At 44.9% G+C, this 17914-nt stretch overlaps 1 protein-coding gene across 8 annotated transcripts in view; it reads left to right on the plus strand.

The window, feature by feature from the left end:
* The window catches only part of CLASP1 (cytoplasmic linker associated protein 1), a 269984-nt gene that overhangs the window by 217524 nt on the left and 34546 nt on the right, over nt 1-17914 (plus strand). For 4 of the 8 annotated variants that reach the window (XM_049712729.1, XM_049712730.1, XM_049712734.1 and 1 more), the window contains 4 exons: nt 5113-5256; nt 5564-5670; nt 9566-9682; nt 14027-14177. In XM_049712729.1, coding sequence (XP_049568686.1) covers nt 5113-5256; nt 5564-5670; nt 9566-9682; nt 14027-14177 — 519 coding nt within the window. The remainder of the gene's footprint in view (nt 1-5112; nt 5257-5563; nt 5671-9565; nt 9683-14026; nt 14178-17914) is intronic. The other 4 variants (XM_049712736.1, XM_049712737.1, XM_049712732.1 and 1 more) reach the window with 1 other exon arrangement.

The following is a 17914-nucleotide window of genomic DNA, read 5'->3' on the forward strand; positions in this document are numbered from 1 at the left end:
TCCATATATGTGTGTTAGCATATGGTATTTGTTTTTCTCTTTCTGACTTACTTCACTCTGCATGACAGACTCTAGGTCCATCCACCTCACTACAAATAACTCAGTTTCGTTTCTTTTTATGGCTGAGTAGTATTCCATTGTATACACGTGCCACATCTTCTTTATCCATTCATCTGTTGATGGACACTTAGGTTGCTTCCATGTCCTGGGTATTGAAAATAGAGCTGCAAGTACGTTGTGGTACTTGACTCTTCTTGAAGTATGGTTTTCTCAGGTATATGCCCTGTAGCGGGATTGCTGGGTCATATGGTAGTTCTATTTTTAGTTTTTTAAGGAACCTCCATACTGTTCTCCATAGTGACTGTATCAGTTTACATTCCCACCAAGAGTGCAAGAGGGTTCCCTTTTCTCCACACCCTCTCCAGCATTTATTGTTTGTAGACTGTTTGATGATGGCCATTCTGACTGGTGTGAGATGATATCTCATTGTAGTGTTGATTTGCATGTCTCTAATGATTAGTGATGTTGAGCATCCTTTCATGTGTTTGTTGGCAGCCTGTATATCTTCTCTGGAGAAATCACTAGACCTTTCTTAATGCACTGTGTCTGTATTAGGATAATACAGTGTATTCTAGAGTTGACCTCTGTTGACTTCTGCCTCTGCTCCTTTTTAGCGGTGTGAACAAGTAGTTTAACCTCTGAATCCTTGTTTATTATCCATGAAATGGGAATCATGATATTTGCTTTAGGCACTGTTGGGAGGACCAACTGCAATAAAGCATATAAAAACCTAGATAGATACTACTCTGTTTGTTGTTGTAGCTTCAGCTATTACTGCTTGAGGGTTGCTTTGGTTTTGCTGCTGGTCCAAATTTTTTCTGGCATTAGGAAGCTTTTTTTTTCCCATCAGGCAAAGGGAATGCGGTAATGACAATAGAAATTTTAATGGTATGTTTATATTTTAGGGTTCAGAATCCCTGTATGATTCCTTATCATACGTGATTCTCTAACATTGAGCACCTGCTTTGTCAAGTGAACTAACAGATTTATTAGCCCCCAAATGTTGTTTTGAGAAAGGCAGGAAGTAAAGGCATGGCAAAGAAAATTAGAGATTATAAAGGTGCTGTTGCCTGGAGCAGGAAAAGTATATATAAATAGCCTTCAAAAGTCGACATTTCTATTTGAAAAAAATTTTAAATCTCTGATTATACATAGGCAGCGTGTCCTAATCTAAAAGCTCAGAGTTTTACCATCAAATAAGATTTGAACCTCAGCTGAATATGACTGCCTCGCTCAAGTCTCATTTTGATCTGTTTGCAAGAACACTGTTACTTCCAGGAGGCGTTGTGATGATTATGAAGGACTTAGCCAATGATGGTGGTTTAACACTGGCAGTTCCTGTTATTATTCTTAAGGATACTGTTACTGTTCCATTATTATTCACAGACTTTTAGATTGTATAATCTCTCTCTATATATATGACTTTAGAAAAGAAGCCAAATACCTGTACAGCTTACCAATAACCATGGTTTTGAGCGCGTGCTTCTTGTCTCTGATTAAACCCTACCCCTTTCCTGTTTGTCCGTCCCCGCTTCAGCGTAGTCGAATAGGTGAGGATTTCCCCCCTAGGTCAGCCTCCACCTGCTCTGAGCCTGGAGAAGGAAACTTGGAAGAAAATTGTAAACAGGTAGATTTAAAACTGTGTGCTAACTTGCAAAAAGACACTTCAGTGTTTGCATTGAGATTGTTAATCCTGATTACCCTTGTGAAGACACAGAAGATTTTGAAGAACCCTAAAATTAACATAATACTACGTGAGCCAGAGCGTGCGTGCGCGTGCGTGCGTGCGTGCACCTGTGTAAATGTTGTGTTTTGGTATGTTTTATGATTAACTGCCTTCCCAAAGAAATAGCCACGTTGCAGACAGGCTTCTACCATATTTTAACAAAATAGCAATGGAGAGATACTAAATTTAAAATGTCCGAAGGTTTTGAAATACCTTCTCTTTGGTGGTTTTTCTAAAGCAATTTTAATCACAGTCTGAAGGGAGCAGTAATATTTGTTTAATAAATTTAAAAAGCCCTCTCCCCAAATTTTAAGTTCTCCATAATTAATACTGACACTGAAACATTTGTCAAAGTTTTATTGCTCTCCTGTCTGGAAGAATCATTTTCTGCTGTGAGGCACATGGCATTCAAGGCCATCGATAGCCTGCAGGTTCTCTTCAGACACTAGCAGTGAGATTTGAAGGCCCTTTTACCCTCACCCCCCAAGTTCTACTGTAGGGGCACAAGTGGGAGTCATTTCCTTTTAGGTCGCCACTTGGTCGTTAAAGTATGTCGCCCCAGAGTTGCCCATTAGAAAACGTCAGCAGCAGAGGTTTTGGTTTGGTCTGGCTTTTCAATGGCCCTTCCTCACGTGGGGCAGGAGCTCCAAGTTGGGACAGCGACACCCTCTGGTTTTGGGCTCATTACTGAACACGAGCTCTGCCCCAGGCTTTTTAAAATGAATCTCTCCAGCCCATGCCCATATTTGGAATTATTCCTGCAGTGAGAGCATATTGATGGTAACGATAAATATAACCCAGTTGTCATCCTTGCCTGGACATTCTGGTATCCAGACTCCTCACTGATACAGAGAGTTGTAGATAAAATGTTTCAGGATCATAACAGTCTCATTCCTTTTAAAACTTTGATGTGAAATCTTTTAAAAATAATATACTTAAATGATACTTTCCATCCATTTCTGGAGCTTGGGTTTCAGAAAAAGATTTTACTTTGAAAACAGCTTTAGGCCAAAGGGTTACTTTTGAAAACTAATAAAATCATTTACATTTTATATTTTGGAAAATGCAAAAACAAATTATATTCACTTATATGCGTAAGTCACACACATACCATCTGTGCAACGAATTATTTTCAGAATTCCCTGTCTTTCTATTTGATTTCTTATCAAAATTCAACTTTAGGGTTATTGAGAGAAGGTTCTTCAGTGGGTAAAAGTTGAAGTCTGCTGCGCTTTCTTTTCCCATATGACGAAAAGTCACTAATGTTAAGTAGCCACGAGTTAGCACAGTCTCTAGGCCTGTCACCTTGCAGCCCTCTTGTTCTTAAAAGATCCTACCAGTTTTATAATTTGCTTCATGGAAAACCCCAAGTAAATTTTTAGTATCAGGTATCTTGTCATTCTGGGAAGAAATTAGGTCTAAAGACAGTGGCACATTTCACATAAAAACATGCTATTCAAAAATGTGATAATACATTTAATAGTTTTCTAATGCCATTTTCAGCATTTTCAACTTTCTTATTGGTGATGCTGATTTTTTTTCCCTTGGCCAAAACTCAAGTCTGCTTCTTTGCTTCTCTTTGAAGTGCAGTGTTTTCTGCATGCATTTTTTTCCAACATCTAATAAAATTTTTTTTAATGCACAGGTTACTTTGCATGATTTGGGGAATTTGCTTTTATACAAATCATATTAACAGTGTGTTAAATTGATGGTGAAATAGATTTCTTCAGATAACGATTTGTTAAAACTGTTCCAATAATGACATGTAGAAATGTGTGTTTTAGTACAATCAATAATAATGTTTTTTGCCTGTCTTGTGAAAGCACACTGGCCCTTATGATTTAATTTGGTTAGAGAGGCTATTAATGACCATATTTGGAAGTCAAGGGTAAAAATAAGATCCTTTTGCCCAATGCTGTGCTTAATAAATGCTTATGACATTATGAAAGATAATTTTTTATTGTGTAAAATATGTTATTCTACTGATATTTCAAAATTTGTAATTAAGTTTTCATTTTGGTTAAATACATTTGGGTCTTTGGATTTTGTTTTTTTCCTTCTCCAGGTGCAAAATAGTAATTTTATATTAACTGGACCTAGAATTAATTTTAACATTATAAAAGCATTGAAGTGGGATTTTTTGTGGGTGTTTATTTCCAAAAAATTTCTCAGCAAACATGTTTCTATGTAATATTGTATATAGTGGAAAAAAAATTTAGGATAATTACTGCAATCCTAAATATTACAGTCTTTGGAAAAATAAATGTTTGCTTCTAGTCGAAAGATTTTCATAATATGTTTTCCTTTCTTTTGACTCTTAGAAATTTGTAAGAAATGCCTGTTAGTACTAACTAAAATTTTCTTTTGGAATAGTTCTTCTAAATCAAAACCCTTGTAACTAACTCCAAGGGCACTGTTTTCGAAGCTCGAGCACCATAGCAGGCATGTAGCTTTCCGGGGAAGCCTGGGTCTCACTGCTGGTGTTCTAGCTGCTTGCTCTTCCCCACTTTGCTGCTATAGCCACTACGAGCATATGTTGTCTCTAATAAAGAAAAGTAGAACATTTTCCAAAAGGCAGAAGAGTAATAACTTTTTAATTCGTACCATGTAAATCTAGTTTGCTTCCCAAAGACTGTCTCTGTCCTCAATTCATAGATGTAAAAGTAGGAGTTTTTCAGATGTATTTGAACTCTATTTCTAATGTTTCTTAGTCACTAGGAAAAGTGGTTTTTCAAGATAACACAGTGGTAGCTTGTTTAGAAACTTGTTCTTTCCAGGGTGTGCTAGGAGCTTGTCCGGTTCTGACTTACTAGAATGGACAATCTTAAGCCTTTTCAAATGTTCTGATTGTTTCATTTATGTACTCACCAGCTTTGTCCCTAGTGTTGGACAGCAGAGGAAAAAAGTTTCAGGAATTTATTGTTAATGTGCTGTTGTAAAATCCAAGGCCAGGGTGTTCAGTGAAACCAGGGCTTATTTCCCATATTGAAGTTTGGCTGTTTATAGTTGATGATGGTATTTTCTCTAGGTGCTGTTTGTTTTTTTTATGGCACAGATGTCCTCTTATTATTTATCCTACTCATACAAAACAGATTTCTTTTGAAAACAATTTTGGGAATTCCCTGGTGGTCCAGTGGTTAGGACTCTGTGCTTTCACTGCTGGGGGCCTGGGTTCAATCCCTGGTCAGGGAGCTAAGGTCCCGCGAGTTGCGTGGTGCGGCCAAAGTAAATAAATAAATAAAATAAAGTAAAACAACTTTAACGAGCATTTTGACCAAGATAGGCCATTGTACGTGACGTAAATTAACCATCTCTTCCGTTTCTAGGCAGCACAGATTGTGCTCATCTCTCTGTTTGAATTGAACACTCCTGAATTTACCATGTTACTTGGTGCCTTGCCAAAAACATTCCAGGATGGTGCCACCAAACTCCTGCATAACCACCTCAAGAACTCCAGTAACACCAGTGTGGTGAGCGCTTGGGTCACGGTTGGTGGCCTCCACTTACCCGTCCCCGTGTAGAGCAAATGCTCAGTTGTGTCTGCCACTCTGTCTGCTCCAGCTGACAGCAGTCACTCAGCTTTGGGAATGCCTGCAGGACAGTTACCCATTTTGGGTTTGTATGCACTTAAAATGGACCTTATGATTCTGGAAAAAATCACCCTGATTATGCAGAATCTGCCCATTTATTTGCACGGGGGTTCAAGGGCCGAGGGGCAAGCGGAACTGTGTCCTGTATTTATCCCTCGCGTGATGGAGCTCTTCTGCCTTCCCCCAGGGCTCTCCGAGCAACACCATTGGCCGGACTCCCTCTCGACATCCCAGCAGCCGGACCAGCCCCCTGACCTCCCCTACCAACTGCTCCCATGGGGGCCTGTCTCCAAGGTAATGCCATTTCAACAGAAGTGAAGACACTAAGGCACCCCGATGACTGTCTAGTTTCCTTCTAGGTTGTTAGACCAAGCTTAATACCAGAAAGTGTATGGGTACCAGGAGCCCACGGCTCCTATAGCCCTCACACAAATCTTAACCGTGTCACTTGGGGCAAAGTGGTTAGCTTCTATGGTGAAATGAGCGGTTTCTGCTGAATGGTCTCTGAGGTTCTTCTAGCTCTAAATGCTTTCTTCTAGTACCTTAAAGATTTTAAAACTGAAAGTTATGTTTAGAGCCCTGTTTCATGTAGAAAGCATTTAGGAACTCATCACCTACTCTTGTCAGCGATAGGAGCACCTACGGGTATTTGATCGTCTAACTAAACCCTTTATAATCAGTCCACACGTGGTCTGGGGTAGTTTCCACCCAAGTGGCCATTCTGGACTCACGTTTGAAGCCGAATGCTGCTCTGAGAAGGGATTGAGAACCTGAGAACTAAAACTGGATCAGCATTTTCAGACTCCTGTTGGGACCATGTGAACATTGGCCTAACAGAGTCTGGGGCAGTGACTTAGAAGGAGAAGAGAGTTTGCCTTGAGATCTTTGGATAACATTTCCCATCTGGCCAGAGCCCTTAGAAGTCCCTGCACGGCGGCTTTCATGACCCCCTGGCAGGTGTTGGAGTTTCTCATGGCCCCACTCAGAGTGGTGACCCTATAGGCCACAGCTGTTAGGAAGGAGCCAGAGGCTGGACCTGCAGGGGTCATGCATGTGTGTTTGGCTTCAAGAAATGCAGGGCTTTGAGATCACTAACAAGAATCAGGAGGCTGTGTCTTAAGGGTTGCTGACACCACGATCTTAAAATTGGAGGAAAATGTCACAAGTATGCCATGTGCCATACCCTTTTAAGAGTTACCTCTTCAGCTGGAAGATAGCAAAATGTAAGTGCCTTCAAATTTAGATTTTTTTAATGCTCAAGACTCTTCCAAACTCCTCCATCCTTACCACTGAAGTTGTCTTCAGTTTCTCAAGTTATCATATAAATATTTTGGAAAATGTCAAATTTGTGTTTTTCTCTTGGAGAAACGAAATATTTTGTATACTTAGAGTATCCTAGTGTTTATATTGCTTTATGTTTCATCCTCCTAAGGTCCCCTGGTACTGTACGTAGGTAGAATGAAGCATAGCGTTATGTTTCCAGATTTGGTCTGTGTGGTCATGGTTTCAGCAGGCTGGTATAATTAGACGCTTGAGACCAGAAACTAATGGAAACATGTCTGACTTTCCCCAAGTGTGTCTGTGGCTCAGCGCACTTGTTTTTTAAATGTTACCATCTGTATCAAAACAAACGGTTTGTCTTAAGTGACCCCAGTGTTGGCAGTAAAATCATGGAGTTCTCCTCCTCGGTAGGAGAGAATTTTATGGAGAAGTTGTCTTCTCTGTAAATTGTTGCCTTTGTTTAGAAATGGTACTTCTGCAACACTGGGAAATCTTTTCTTCCATAATACACAGTTCATACTTCTTATTTTTTAGTTATTTCATTAATAGGGTGGCACATTCTTTAGGTAATAAACAAAAGGTAAAATTCAAATGAAGTATTTTGTTATATGTGCTCATGGTCTAAGTAAAAGATTGGTGGGAGCTGCTAGCATAATCCAGCAGAGCTAAGACTTGGCTAGGTATTAAGCTTCATGGATGTCCAAATTATTTAAAAAATCTAATTTAGTTTTCCACGTCACCATATTCATTCTTAACTAGCCTGGCCTAAATTTTTACTGTTAGGGTTACAGGTGAGTGGAAGAAATGGGGAGACTTATTTTCAATCTTAAAAAGTCCAAGTGTGACCTAAATATTTTCTTATCAAGCAATTCTTCTTTAAGGGATTATTTAGTTGTGTAATTTCTTTCTTTCTTTTTAAACACAATATGCCTTCAGTCAGTGCATAAGGAGCCAGAATGGCCTTAGCCAACTTGAATTCAACAGGAGAAATAATTTTTCTCACAACCAGAACTGTCCAGAAGTGGGAAAAGCTGCCCCCATGTCATCATATCACGGGAAATATTCACATGGGCTACATACGTTCTACCAGGAAATTTATAAAAGGAGTGAACTCTTGCACTAAATAGGAGAATGTACTGGGTTACCACATTCTAAGTAGGGATAGACCAATTCTACAGGATATAATCTCAGCTATTTTTCTGAGCGGTGCTCTTGAAACATTTATTTTCTATGACCCGCTATTTTATCTTTCCCATTGGATGTTAGCTTTTTGTCCTTAAGGGGAAGAGTTACTGAGTTGTTTGTTTTTAATCTAACTTTGAGTATCAAAATAAACTAGTTACTTTTTTTTTTAGTCCAAAAATTCTACACTCAGATTATGCTGGGAATAAGAGAATACTCTAACATGATGAACACATTTAATTTGATAGTTTTAAAAAAAATCGCTAGTGAGGAATTCATTTTTATCCACCCAGTAACATTAGAGAAGCCGTAGCAAACAAGTTAGACTTCTGTGGAGGTTCCATCCATCAGTCATCATTTCTGTGGGAGAGAGGAGTCCTGCTTATTCCCAGCGAGCAAACAGATGCTCCAAGTCTTCGGGGAGAAGACGAATGGCCTGGAGTGTTCCATCATTAAACACACATTTACATTTCAGCTCATCTTACCGAGTGTGATCGATGCTAATTGAAAAACAGAGTTGCAAGGGGCTTCAGCAATTACGTGCAGTCCGTTCCCTTTAAGATAGAAAAAGCACGTGGCCGTCCTCACTCTGGTCTGCTGTGCATTCTTGACAAACATGCCGTGGAGCGCTCAGCAGATAACCTCTGGTAACCCAACAATAAAAGGCAATTTTAGGTGGATTTTACACTCATCCCGTCAGACGATCAAGTGTGTGCACAGACTCAAGGTGGGGATCAAGCTGGAGACCCCCTCCCACAGGGAGGTGCTGGCGCATCCTCTTGGTCCTCCCCCTACTGGCAGGGCCCCAGTGAGGGGGTCTCCCGTGTCCTCTTGTGCCGCTGACTCAGCGTGTGGCCTAGAGGAGGCCTTTGGCCCTTCTGTGCCACGGTGACTGCTCCCCTCCACACCTTGTATTCCTTATAAAATGGGGCCTTCACTGTCCTCAGGTGAAGACCAGCTCTGGACCACTGCTCTCAGAACCGCCATGAGTGCCGGGGCAGGCGCGCTGCTCCGTAGGGACCCTGGTCCTGTGGACCCCTTGGCCTGATGTCCCATTTGCGGTCAGCTCAGTTCACGCCCGTCCCGTGTCTCTGGGTCTGTTGAACTGCAACAGTTGTTAGAGCTCTGGCGGGGCCTTTGCACACCCAGGTCACTTAGGGACACCTGCCAGGTCAGGAGAGCCTGTGTTCTCAGGCGCACTTTAGTCCTCATATCCGGTCACGTGAGCATTCCCGCCTCTCGGAGCCAGCCTGTGGGCCATGGCCCGCCCCCTGCCCCCCCAGTGGTGCTGTTGTTTTCACAGAAGGAAATACCCATCTGAGGGTCGTCCTGGTGGGGGGACACGTTGTCCCCTGCCTGAGTGATCTGGCCGGGTGGCACCTTCCCTGAGGCTTCCTGCTCTCGTCCCTTTGGTCCCATTTGAATTAAGGCCCATGAATCCTTCTTTGGTTCTTTCTGAAATAACTGATTGCATTATCTGCAAGTACATCTGTGTTTTTTGCATGTAAGTGCTTGTAATTTCCTTTACACACACACAGTCCTGTAGTTGGAATCTCATGTGATTTAAAAACATAAATGCAGGACTCAGAACTGGTTCTTGCCCCCAGATGGTGCAGCATGACTCTGGGTAGAGCTTTGTCAGGGAGAGGGGCTCTAGGACACAGAGTATAGTGCCGCCCTTGCCTGTCTGTCTCTTTCTCTGACTCTCGTCTTCTGATCACCACAGTCGGTTGTGGGGTTGCAGTGCCGATGGGTGGTCGAAGCAGCCAGCTCCCTTTCCTCAGCCTAGCTCCATCCCCACCGCTCCCTCCCACAAGACTCTCAGGCGCCCTTACTCTCCCAGGTAACGAGCTACCTGTTCCACTTCTCTGAGGTGTCACAATATTATTGCACTTCCAACGTCGCCTCAGGTCTCTGGGGAAGCCTCTCCGCCGCCTCCGGCTGAGACCAGCGGGGCTAGAGCCTTGGTGAGAAGTGTGAGCCAGGGGCGTGGCCTCGGCCAGACCTCTCGAGGACGCTCCTACGGCGCCCCCAAGAGAGGGGACCATTGCATCAACTGGCCACATCCACCGACATCTGTGGTTGCAGCGCTCGGGCCCTGGAAGGGGCTCGGGCGACGCCTGCCGTCAGGGCCGCGACCGGGCGCGGTGTCCCCAGCCTTCTGCTCGACCGCACAGGGCTGCTTCCTCCCAAACCTGAGGTCCTCAGTCCTGCTGTCAGTGGTGTGGGCCAGTGTCCTTCCTGATGTCCCGTCCTGATGTCCCGCATGTGCCGATAGTCTGAGGACTCAGATCCAGAAAGGCAGCCCCGAGAGGTGCCCTCCCCGTGACATCCCATAAAGGGGGCCCAGCACCGGGCGGGAGAGCCGTGGGGTCCCCACAGGCTTCCGGCCGAATGCGACAGTGCTTTACAAAGGAGGCTCCATGGGCTCCTACGGGTTCATGTTTGAGGGTCTCTTAGGTGCTTTTTATAAACGTCCAAAGATCAGAGGATCCCTTCCCTGGAGCCCTGTGATTACATGAGCAGAGGACGGAGCAGTCCAGCTGCCTCTGCTGTGTGAGATGACTTTGAACCCTCTGTGATAGGACAAGGGTAAAGACAAAACAAAAAAAAGAAGTCTGTTACTTTTGAATGCCTCAGAGATAGCTTTTGCACAGAAGATTTACATTCTTACTTTATGTCCTCGACACAGTGAGACTGTATGTAGTAAACAAGTCAGCTAAGGGTTTTAACAGCATCTTCCTTCGGAAACTCTCCCAGTTCTGAAAGTAGCTTCTAAAGCGTGCAGAGACTCCTGTGGTGACTGTCCAGATGCGCAGGTTGGGGCACGGGCACGTCGACAGTGACACGGCCGCGTCCTCAGTGTTAATAAAGCGTGCCACTGCATTTGTCTTAAAGGTTAGTCATGCCTCAACGTATCAGACCGGTTGATTGACCGTCTCCCAGTACGCTGACCCGTGTGCCTTACTGGGCACCAAGCCTCACCCCCAGCCAGTCTTCCCATCCGGCCACTGAGACCACCCTCCAGAGGACATCTGTTCCCAGAGTCACCTTTTACACATGTGTACAGTGCTACAGCCAGCGCTTCACAAACAACTATCACTTCTGTTAACTGTCGGAGGGAGAGAGAGTGGACCCAGAGACCTTTACACTTAGAGAACCTATCGGTTACATAAAACTGAGGAATCTGTATCTTTTCTCTTTGCTCTTCGCCAAAACCCTATCGATTTCATGAGAAGGAACAATTATCCTCATTCCATACCTAGTATCTTTTCCCTACAAAATGACAAAGAAGAAGCTCTCAGAAGGCACACTTCCTGTCTCCGGCTTTTCTTTCCTTGGTGACCTGACCTCACGCATCTCCCCGCCTGCGCTGTGCAGCCTTTCTGCAGGGTGAGGCCAGAGCCTTCTTCTGCCCCGGTATTGGGTGCCCTGGCCTGACCTCAGGTCAGTGAGTATTGACCGATTGAGCAACTCTTCCTAATCTAAAGAACCCTATGGAAACCTTTCTGGAGTCTAATCACAGTGTTTACAGACTCCTAGGACCTGGCCTTTAACCTAAGGGATTATACCTCCGAGCTAAAACAAGACAGAATGTGAGGGCAGGTGGCAGATTGGGCTTCACCCAACCAGGTCTCTTCTAAGCAGAGCTGCTGCCTCCCCCTTGCTGTTCCCTTGTGGGTATTGCTTGTCGGGACCACATCACCTGTGATTCCCTGATGACGGCATCCACGGGAGTGTCCTTTTTCCCTATGAAATAAGGGCTCACGGGTATTGACTGGAAAAAACGCAAACGCCAGAACATGAAATGGCAAGGAAAGCAACACTGTCTGCTTCCCTTTAGAGGAAAATAATGCTCTCTCTCACCTGGAGCTCACAGTTTCCACTTCATACCAAGGAGATGCTTCAAAGCTCAAGCTAGTGAGTCTAAAAGAAGTGTCCCCAATAGATTGTGCCTGGCCGTGCACACATTCTCCTAAATTGGAAGTCTGAGTTGGTTTATTAATTGAACGTAAGAAGGAGGAACATTAACTGGCAGAATCCTTTATTTTCCTATTTTTAAAGAGAGGCTGCTATCATGCTAAAGTTATGTGAACCGAAATGAGGTATTTTAAGAAAGTTCAGGGTAGGAATAATGGGATGAACTACATGAAACCTAACATCTTCTGAAGCGACATGGAGAATAATATTGTGACATCCCTTAAAAGCTGAACGTCCCCCAGACTTCCTCCTGTCCATCCCTCCGTCCTTCCTGTTTTGGTTTTTTCCCTTTTGCATGGGCTATGTTACTCTTTTCAGTTGTTGTGATTAATAGTATTTTCAGGCATCTTTTTACATCTCGTATACATATTTTTTGTTTAAGTCATATTCAACCTTTATTTATGAAAAACGGTGTACTGGCCAGATGTATAAATGCCTTTGCTCCCACATAAGCTGGTGCTGTGCTGTTCTAGAAGGGGCCGGGGAGGGGAGCGGTCAGGGGACCCCAGTGCTCCCCAGTCACGCTTTCTTCATGCCAAAGGAGTATTGCCTCTTAGACAGATAATGTTATGAACTTAGAAGGGGTTGAAATCTTGAATTCTGTTCAGGTTTTTTGATTCTGCTTCCTGCCAGCGTATACACGGAGTCTTAGCTGTAAACGTGTCGAAGCTCACATTTCTTTTTGTTTGATGGCCAGAGCCAGTCTTTGAGTTGGCGTGTGTTTTTGTGAGCTCTCCAAGTGCAGTTGGGGTGTCTGTGTTCTTTCATTCATCAGAAGAGAAGAATGGGTTCTACCTGGGCCAGGTTTGCAACAGGAGAGTGAATTCATCTCGCAGGGTGAATGAATTCAGATCTTGTACTCTGGCAGGACACTCGGGTCATTACAGCCTCCAGCCAGTAGAGGTCTGGCTACTCCAAGTGAGCGCTGTTCAAATCTTGTCTTGTTCATTTGCCCAAACCTTAAAAAAAAAAAAAGTGTGTGTGTTGAGGGGGAGGTTGGCAAACATTTTTTGTTTTTAAGTTACAGGGAAGTTTCCTCTCAACAGAATGCACAGGACTGGCTGGGTTGCCCTTAGCCGGGGTTCCCACCAGTGGGTGACTGGTTTCAGTTATTTCTCTTTGGAAGAAGAGGAAGATCGGTCTTCTTTAGTCCTTAATAGTGAATGTTGTTGAATGCTTACTTATATACAGCCAAGGATTCTTTTAATGTCCTTGGCAGTTCTCAGCATAGCTCAGGACTGTCTGGAGATAAAATCAGACCGACTCATCCGATTTTTTTCTTGAATACTTTCTTGGAGCAAGTGACGGTTTATTCTTTTTGAGGGAAGGTAATGGTTTTTGTTCTTAGGATCTTCTGTCTGTTTCAGCGTACTTTTCAAACATCTGAAGGTCACTTGTTGATACATTGCGTTATGCCAGAAGGCTGTTGAGGATTTTTGCTTTACTTTGTGTTTTGCTGTGTACACTAAATGTCTGAAAGGACAACAGTTGACGTCACTTTTCTGTAAGGGACAAATATCTCTTGCTTTTTGGAGTGCTTTTAGATATTCATCTGGAAGTGTGACTCATCTTTATAAGATCTGCTTTCACCGTAAAACTCCCACTATCCGCGTCTAGAAGAATTTGGTTATTCAAGCCAATTCCTGGATTAGATGGCCTGAGAGGCTTTCAGGAGTCCGTTGGTGGATCTGACTTCGAGGCATTTTCTACTCTGGGGTTTTATTTCATAGGTTTCTGATACTGGTGAGCATAACCCAGCTTTCTGAGGTCATGCACTTTGCTCCTTTAAAATTTGTGTGTAATAACTAGCTTTCTTTTCATTTATTTGTACATTTGAGACCAGTAACAACCAAACTGCTTTTTTCCATCTTCAAGATACGAAAGTTATTTTTCCACGTCCATTAACCTCGTGCATCGTCACCAGTTGTCACTCTTTGAGTTCCTGCATTCTCGTGGTTCTTGTTTCCCACTGGCTCTTATTGAGTGCTGATGTCATGTGTTTGGGACCAGATCTGACAAGGAAGCTGTATGATTCAATTGTCCAGTGGTGGTACTCTTAACAAAAGATGTCTTCCTTATCATTCCAAATCACCTAAAGAAACTATAATTATGTCTTACTCCGTAAATGATTAGAAGTCATTTTTACCCATACCTCAATTTTATGCATGTGCCTTAATTTAAGAAATGAAATATTTTTGCTCTTTAGCATGCTGGACTATGATACCGAGAACCTGAACTCTGAAGAAATCTATAGTTCTTTGCGTGGAGTGACAGAAGCCATCGAAAAGTTTAGTTTTCGAAGCCAGGAGGATCTGAATGAGCCCATTAAAAGAGACGGCAGGAAGGACTGTGATGTCGTGAGTACCCGCAGGCTAACAGGGCCATTCATCAGTGAGGGGGCGGTCACCACCCAGGCCGGTAGAGAGCTGTGTGTCCCTTAAGGGATACTCCTGAACGCTGACCGCGGGGATTACTGAACTCCAGCATTATTTTTATCTCGTAGTTAGAATGGTATGATTTTAAGAGGCCCAAGGCAACTTTACGAAATTGCAGCAGCCCTCAGCTATCTTGGTGAAGAATGTTAAATGCCCTTTTTCTCAGCTGGCTTTCATTTATCCTGGACACGTTTTTGTTCCTCTGATATGATAAAAACAGTGAGCCTGCGCCCGACGCCAGCGTGGCTCTCCGTGAGCTGCAGCCTCCTGCAGAGGGGCAGAGTGGCGCAGGACAGATCTGCAGAGGAGACGATGTCACCCTCTGAGCACGGAGGCCGCGAGGTCACGAGGCACTTGTCGGGTCAAGTAGGAGGTTGTCGTCTGAGAGGGGCCTGTGAGAAGGCAGAGGGATGGGAGTGGGCACGGGGGGAGGGAGAGGGTGGGCGTGCCCTGGTGTTGGGGAGGCCCTGGGAAGAGAAGGGCCCTCACACCAGGGGGTGCACAGCCATCGTCCAGACTACTCTGGGGTCCCTGAAGAATCTGAAGGATTTTTAACCAGGGAAGAGCCATGGTCCCACGCACGTCTGAGGAGGGTCGCTGTCACTTTGCGATGGGGAGTGACCCAGGAGGGAGCTGGGTCGTGTAGCGCGTGAGCAGAAGCGGGAGAGCCGGAGAGTCCGGCAGGGACTGTTGAGGAAGTGCTGCTGCACCGCAGTGAGGTGATGTCACGGGGAGAAGAGGCGGTGTGGACCCCTGTGGAGCGCAGTGAGACATCCAAGCAGACGCAGCCATGGGCCTTCGGGTGCACAGCCTGGAGTTGAGGCTGGCGATTTGGGCTGCAGGTGGAGGTTTGAGGGACACTGACTAGATGCTTGATGGTAACTAAAGAAAAGTAAGTGAAATCAGCCAAGTGGAGGAGGGTAAGGGCCGAATCCTCAGGAGCATCACCACGAAGGGAAAGACAGAAGAAGCGGGCTCAAGAAGGAGAGCAGAGGAGAATGTGGCGTCCTGGAATTTGAGGGGGGCTTTCGGGAAGGATGTTCCAGCCAAAGGGGTCTCGAGTCAGACGTGGACTGAAAGGGCTCCACTGGATCTTTTTTTTACTGTCTGCATTAAATAGTCTATTTTAATCTAGAATATTTAAACCACACACAGTTACTCACCGGTGTTTGGATGTAGGGCCAAGACCTTTTCTTTGAGATTGGGCCCCCGTCTGGACTTCCATCTTCTTTTTCTTAAATAGCTTTTAGACCTAATCACAGTCTGCAGTTTCCAGGGTTAGTTTCTCCGGGAGTCCATTGGGTGTTGTGAGCAGAGCTGAGAGCAGAGCTGGGAGTGGACACGAGGTCACAGTGGGCCGAGGGCCGACTCGAGCACAGGCTGGAGCGAGGAGGGGCCGACGGCGGGTGTGCAGTGGGAGAGACCTGGCCCGTGTGGCGAGAAAGGTGTTGGCTCTGCAGTGGGGGCAGTGGACGATTCATGGACACGGGTCCTTAAGGACGTGGGGAGGTGGCGAGACGGGGGCCCTGGGGGAGCGGGTTGGCCTTAGCCAGGAAGGAGAGGAGTGGGCCTGTGGGAGCAGGACTTGGAGGGTGTCCACGCTGGCAGCTCTGCTGTCCACGGGCAGCGCTTGTGCTGAGGAGACGGGAAAGGCTTCTGAAGTGCATGCGAGGAACTTGGGGTCGGGTGTGGTTCTGATCAGGGAAACAGAAGTCCTGCCAGGAACAGCAGAGGCCCCAGGAGAAGCTGGATGACGGAGGTGTATAGCCAGCATGTAAAGAAAAGAAGGAAGAAAAAACACCTTTAGAGAGAGCCACCATTAACACTTGGGTGTGCATCTTTCTATCCCCTTAGGTGTACCTGTACATGTCTGTGTGTGCAGGGGTGTGTGGAGTGTGTTCTTTAAGGTAAAGCTGACTTCATAGGGTGCCTCCTGTGTGGTGTCATCTTTCATGTGCCTTCTTGTGGCTGGATGATAGTTCAGCGTAAGGATGTCCTTGGTGCCCTATTTGGGAACGTTTAAGTTGTTTCCAACTTTTCAAAGTATGAAAAAACACCATGCCAGATGTTGAAAGGAGTGGGGGGAAGGTGGAGAGAGCAGGCCCGTACCAGGATGGGGAAGCGGGGGGCCAGGAGGGGCTGCGGGACTGGCAGGGGGTGGCAGACGGGGCGCTGACGGGTCTCGGCTCAGAGGGGCGGGGAGGGGAAAAGGAAGAGTTGAGGAAGTCCAAAGTCAGCATCTTCGCCACTCGTCACCAAATGTTAGCTAAGAAGCCGCTATAAAAGTGCACTAAGTGTGGAAGAGTCAGGCACCCGCATCTCTCTGCTCAAGCTTGACCAGCGGGCCCAGTCTGGTCAGACAGAGTCCGTCAGGGCGCAGGTCACATCCAGGGGGAGGGTGGGTCACACAGGCAGAGACAGACACAAACGCGTGCATGTCCAGCCTTCCGGGCAGTACAGAAATCCCACAGGCAGATTCTGAGGTTCCATTTCTTTGTTTCAAGTAGAAATTAGAGCACTTGATGCCAGAAGGGACATCGGGAACGAGTGTAGTACTGATGGCCTGGAAAATTGATGCGGCTCTTTTGGAGCTCAGTGAAAAGGCATATTCAGCAAACGCGATTTTAAGTTTCATATCCTTTATCCAAAAATCTAACTTCTGGCAATCTGCGCCGAGTAACAAACTTGACAAAAGGGAAGAAAGACGTTATTTACACAAAGTAGCTTATTTCAGCATTATTTATAATAGCAAGAAACAAAAACATTAAGGAAAACACAGAAGGGGAATCAGGCAGTAAATCTTATTAAAACACAAGAAATAGTGGTGTGATTAAACATTATGGCTGCAAAATTTTTATTTACGTGGGACGTGCTGATCCTTTGAGGAAAGCAAAATATATGCTGTTCTGTGCACTGTGATTCCCACTCTATAAGATCTGCATGCAGACTAAGACTGGGGTAATATAATATACCGAGTTAAGAAAGTACGATTTTGTTGTTAAAAGTGATTAGTATTAGGAGTTTAGTTCTATTTTTCTTTTTTTTAATAAATTATTTTATTTATTTTTGGCTGCATTGGGTTTTCGCTGCTGCGCGCGGGCTTTCTCTAGTTGTGCCGAGCGGGGGCTCCTTCTGGTTGCGGTGCACGGGCTTCCTCTCACTGCGGTGGCTTCTCTTGTTGCAGAGCACAGGCTCTAGGCACAAGGGCTTCAGTAGTTGTGGCTCACGGGCCCTAGAGTGCAGGCTCAGTAGTTGTGGCACGTGGGCTCGTTAGCTGTGGCTTGTGGGCTCTAGAGCTCAGGCTCAGTAGTTGTGGCGCACGGGCTTAGTTGCTCCGTGGCATGTGGGGTCTTCCTGAACCAGGGCTCCAACCCACGTCCCCTGCATTGGCAGGCGGATTCTTAACCACTGCGCCACCAGGGAAGCCCTAGCTTTCTTTTTTGAATGTCTGAAGTTTTTAAACCCTTTCTCCTTTTATAAATAATCTTTTCATTATATTAATCATATATGTTTTACTTTTAGAAGAGAGTTACAAAGAGAAAAAAATTAAAATCATCCATGAATCATCTTATACCGAGAGAAAACCCCTGTTAAGTCTCATTTTGTTCATGTCTGTACACATGTTCTATGTTCTTTTATATCCTAACAGTTATATTAGG

Source organism: Orcinus orca, chromosome 7 (assembly GCF_937001465.1).
Source record: "Orcinus orca chromosome 7, mOrcOrc1.1, whole genome shotgun sequence".
Taxonomy (NCBI): Eukaryota; Metazoa; Chordata; class Mammalia; order Artiodactyla; family Delphinidae; genus Orcinus; species Orcinus orca.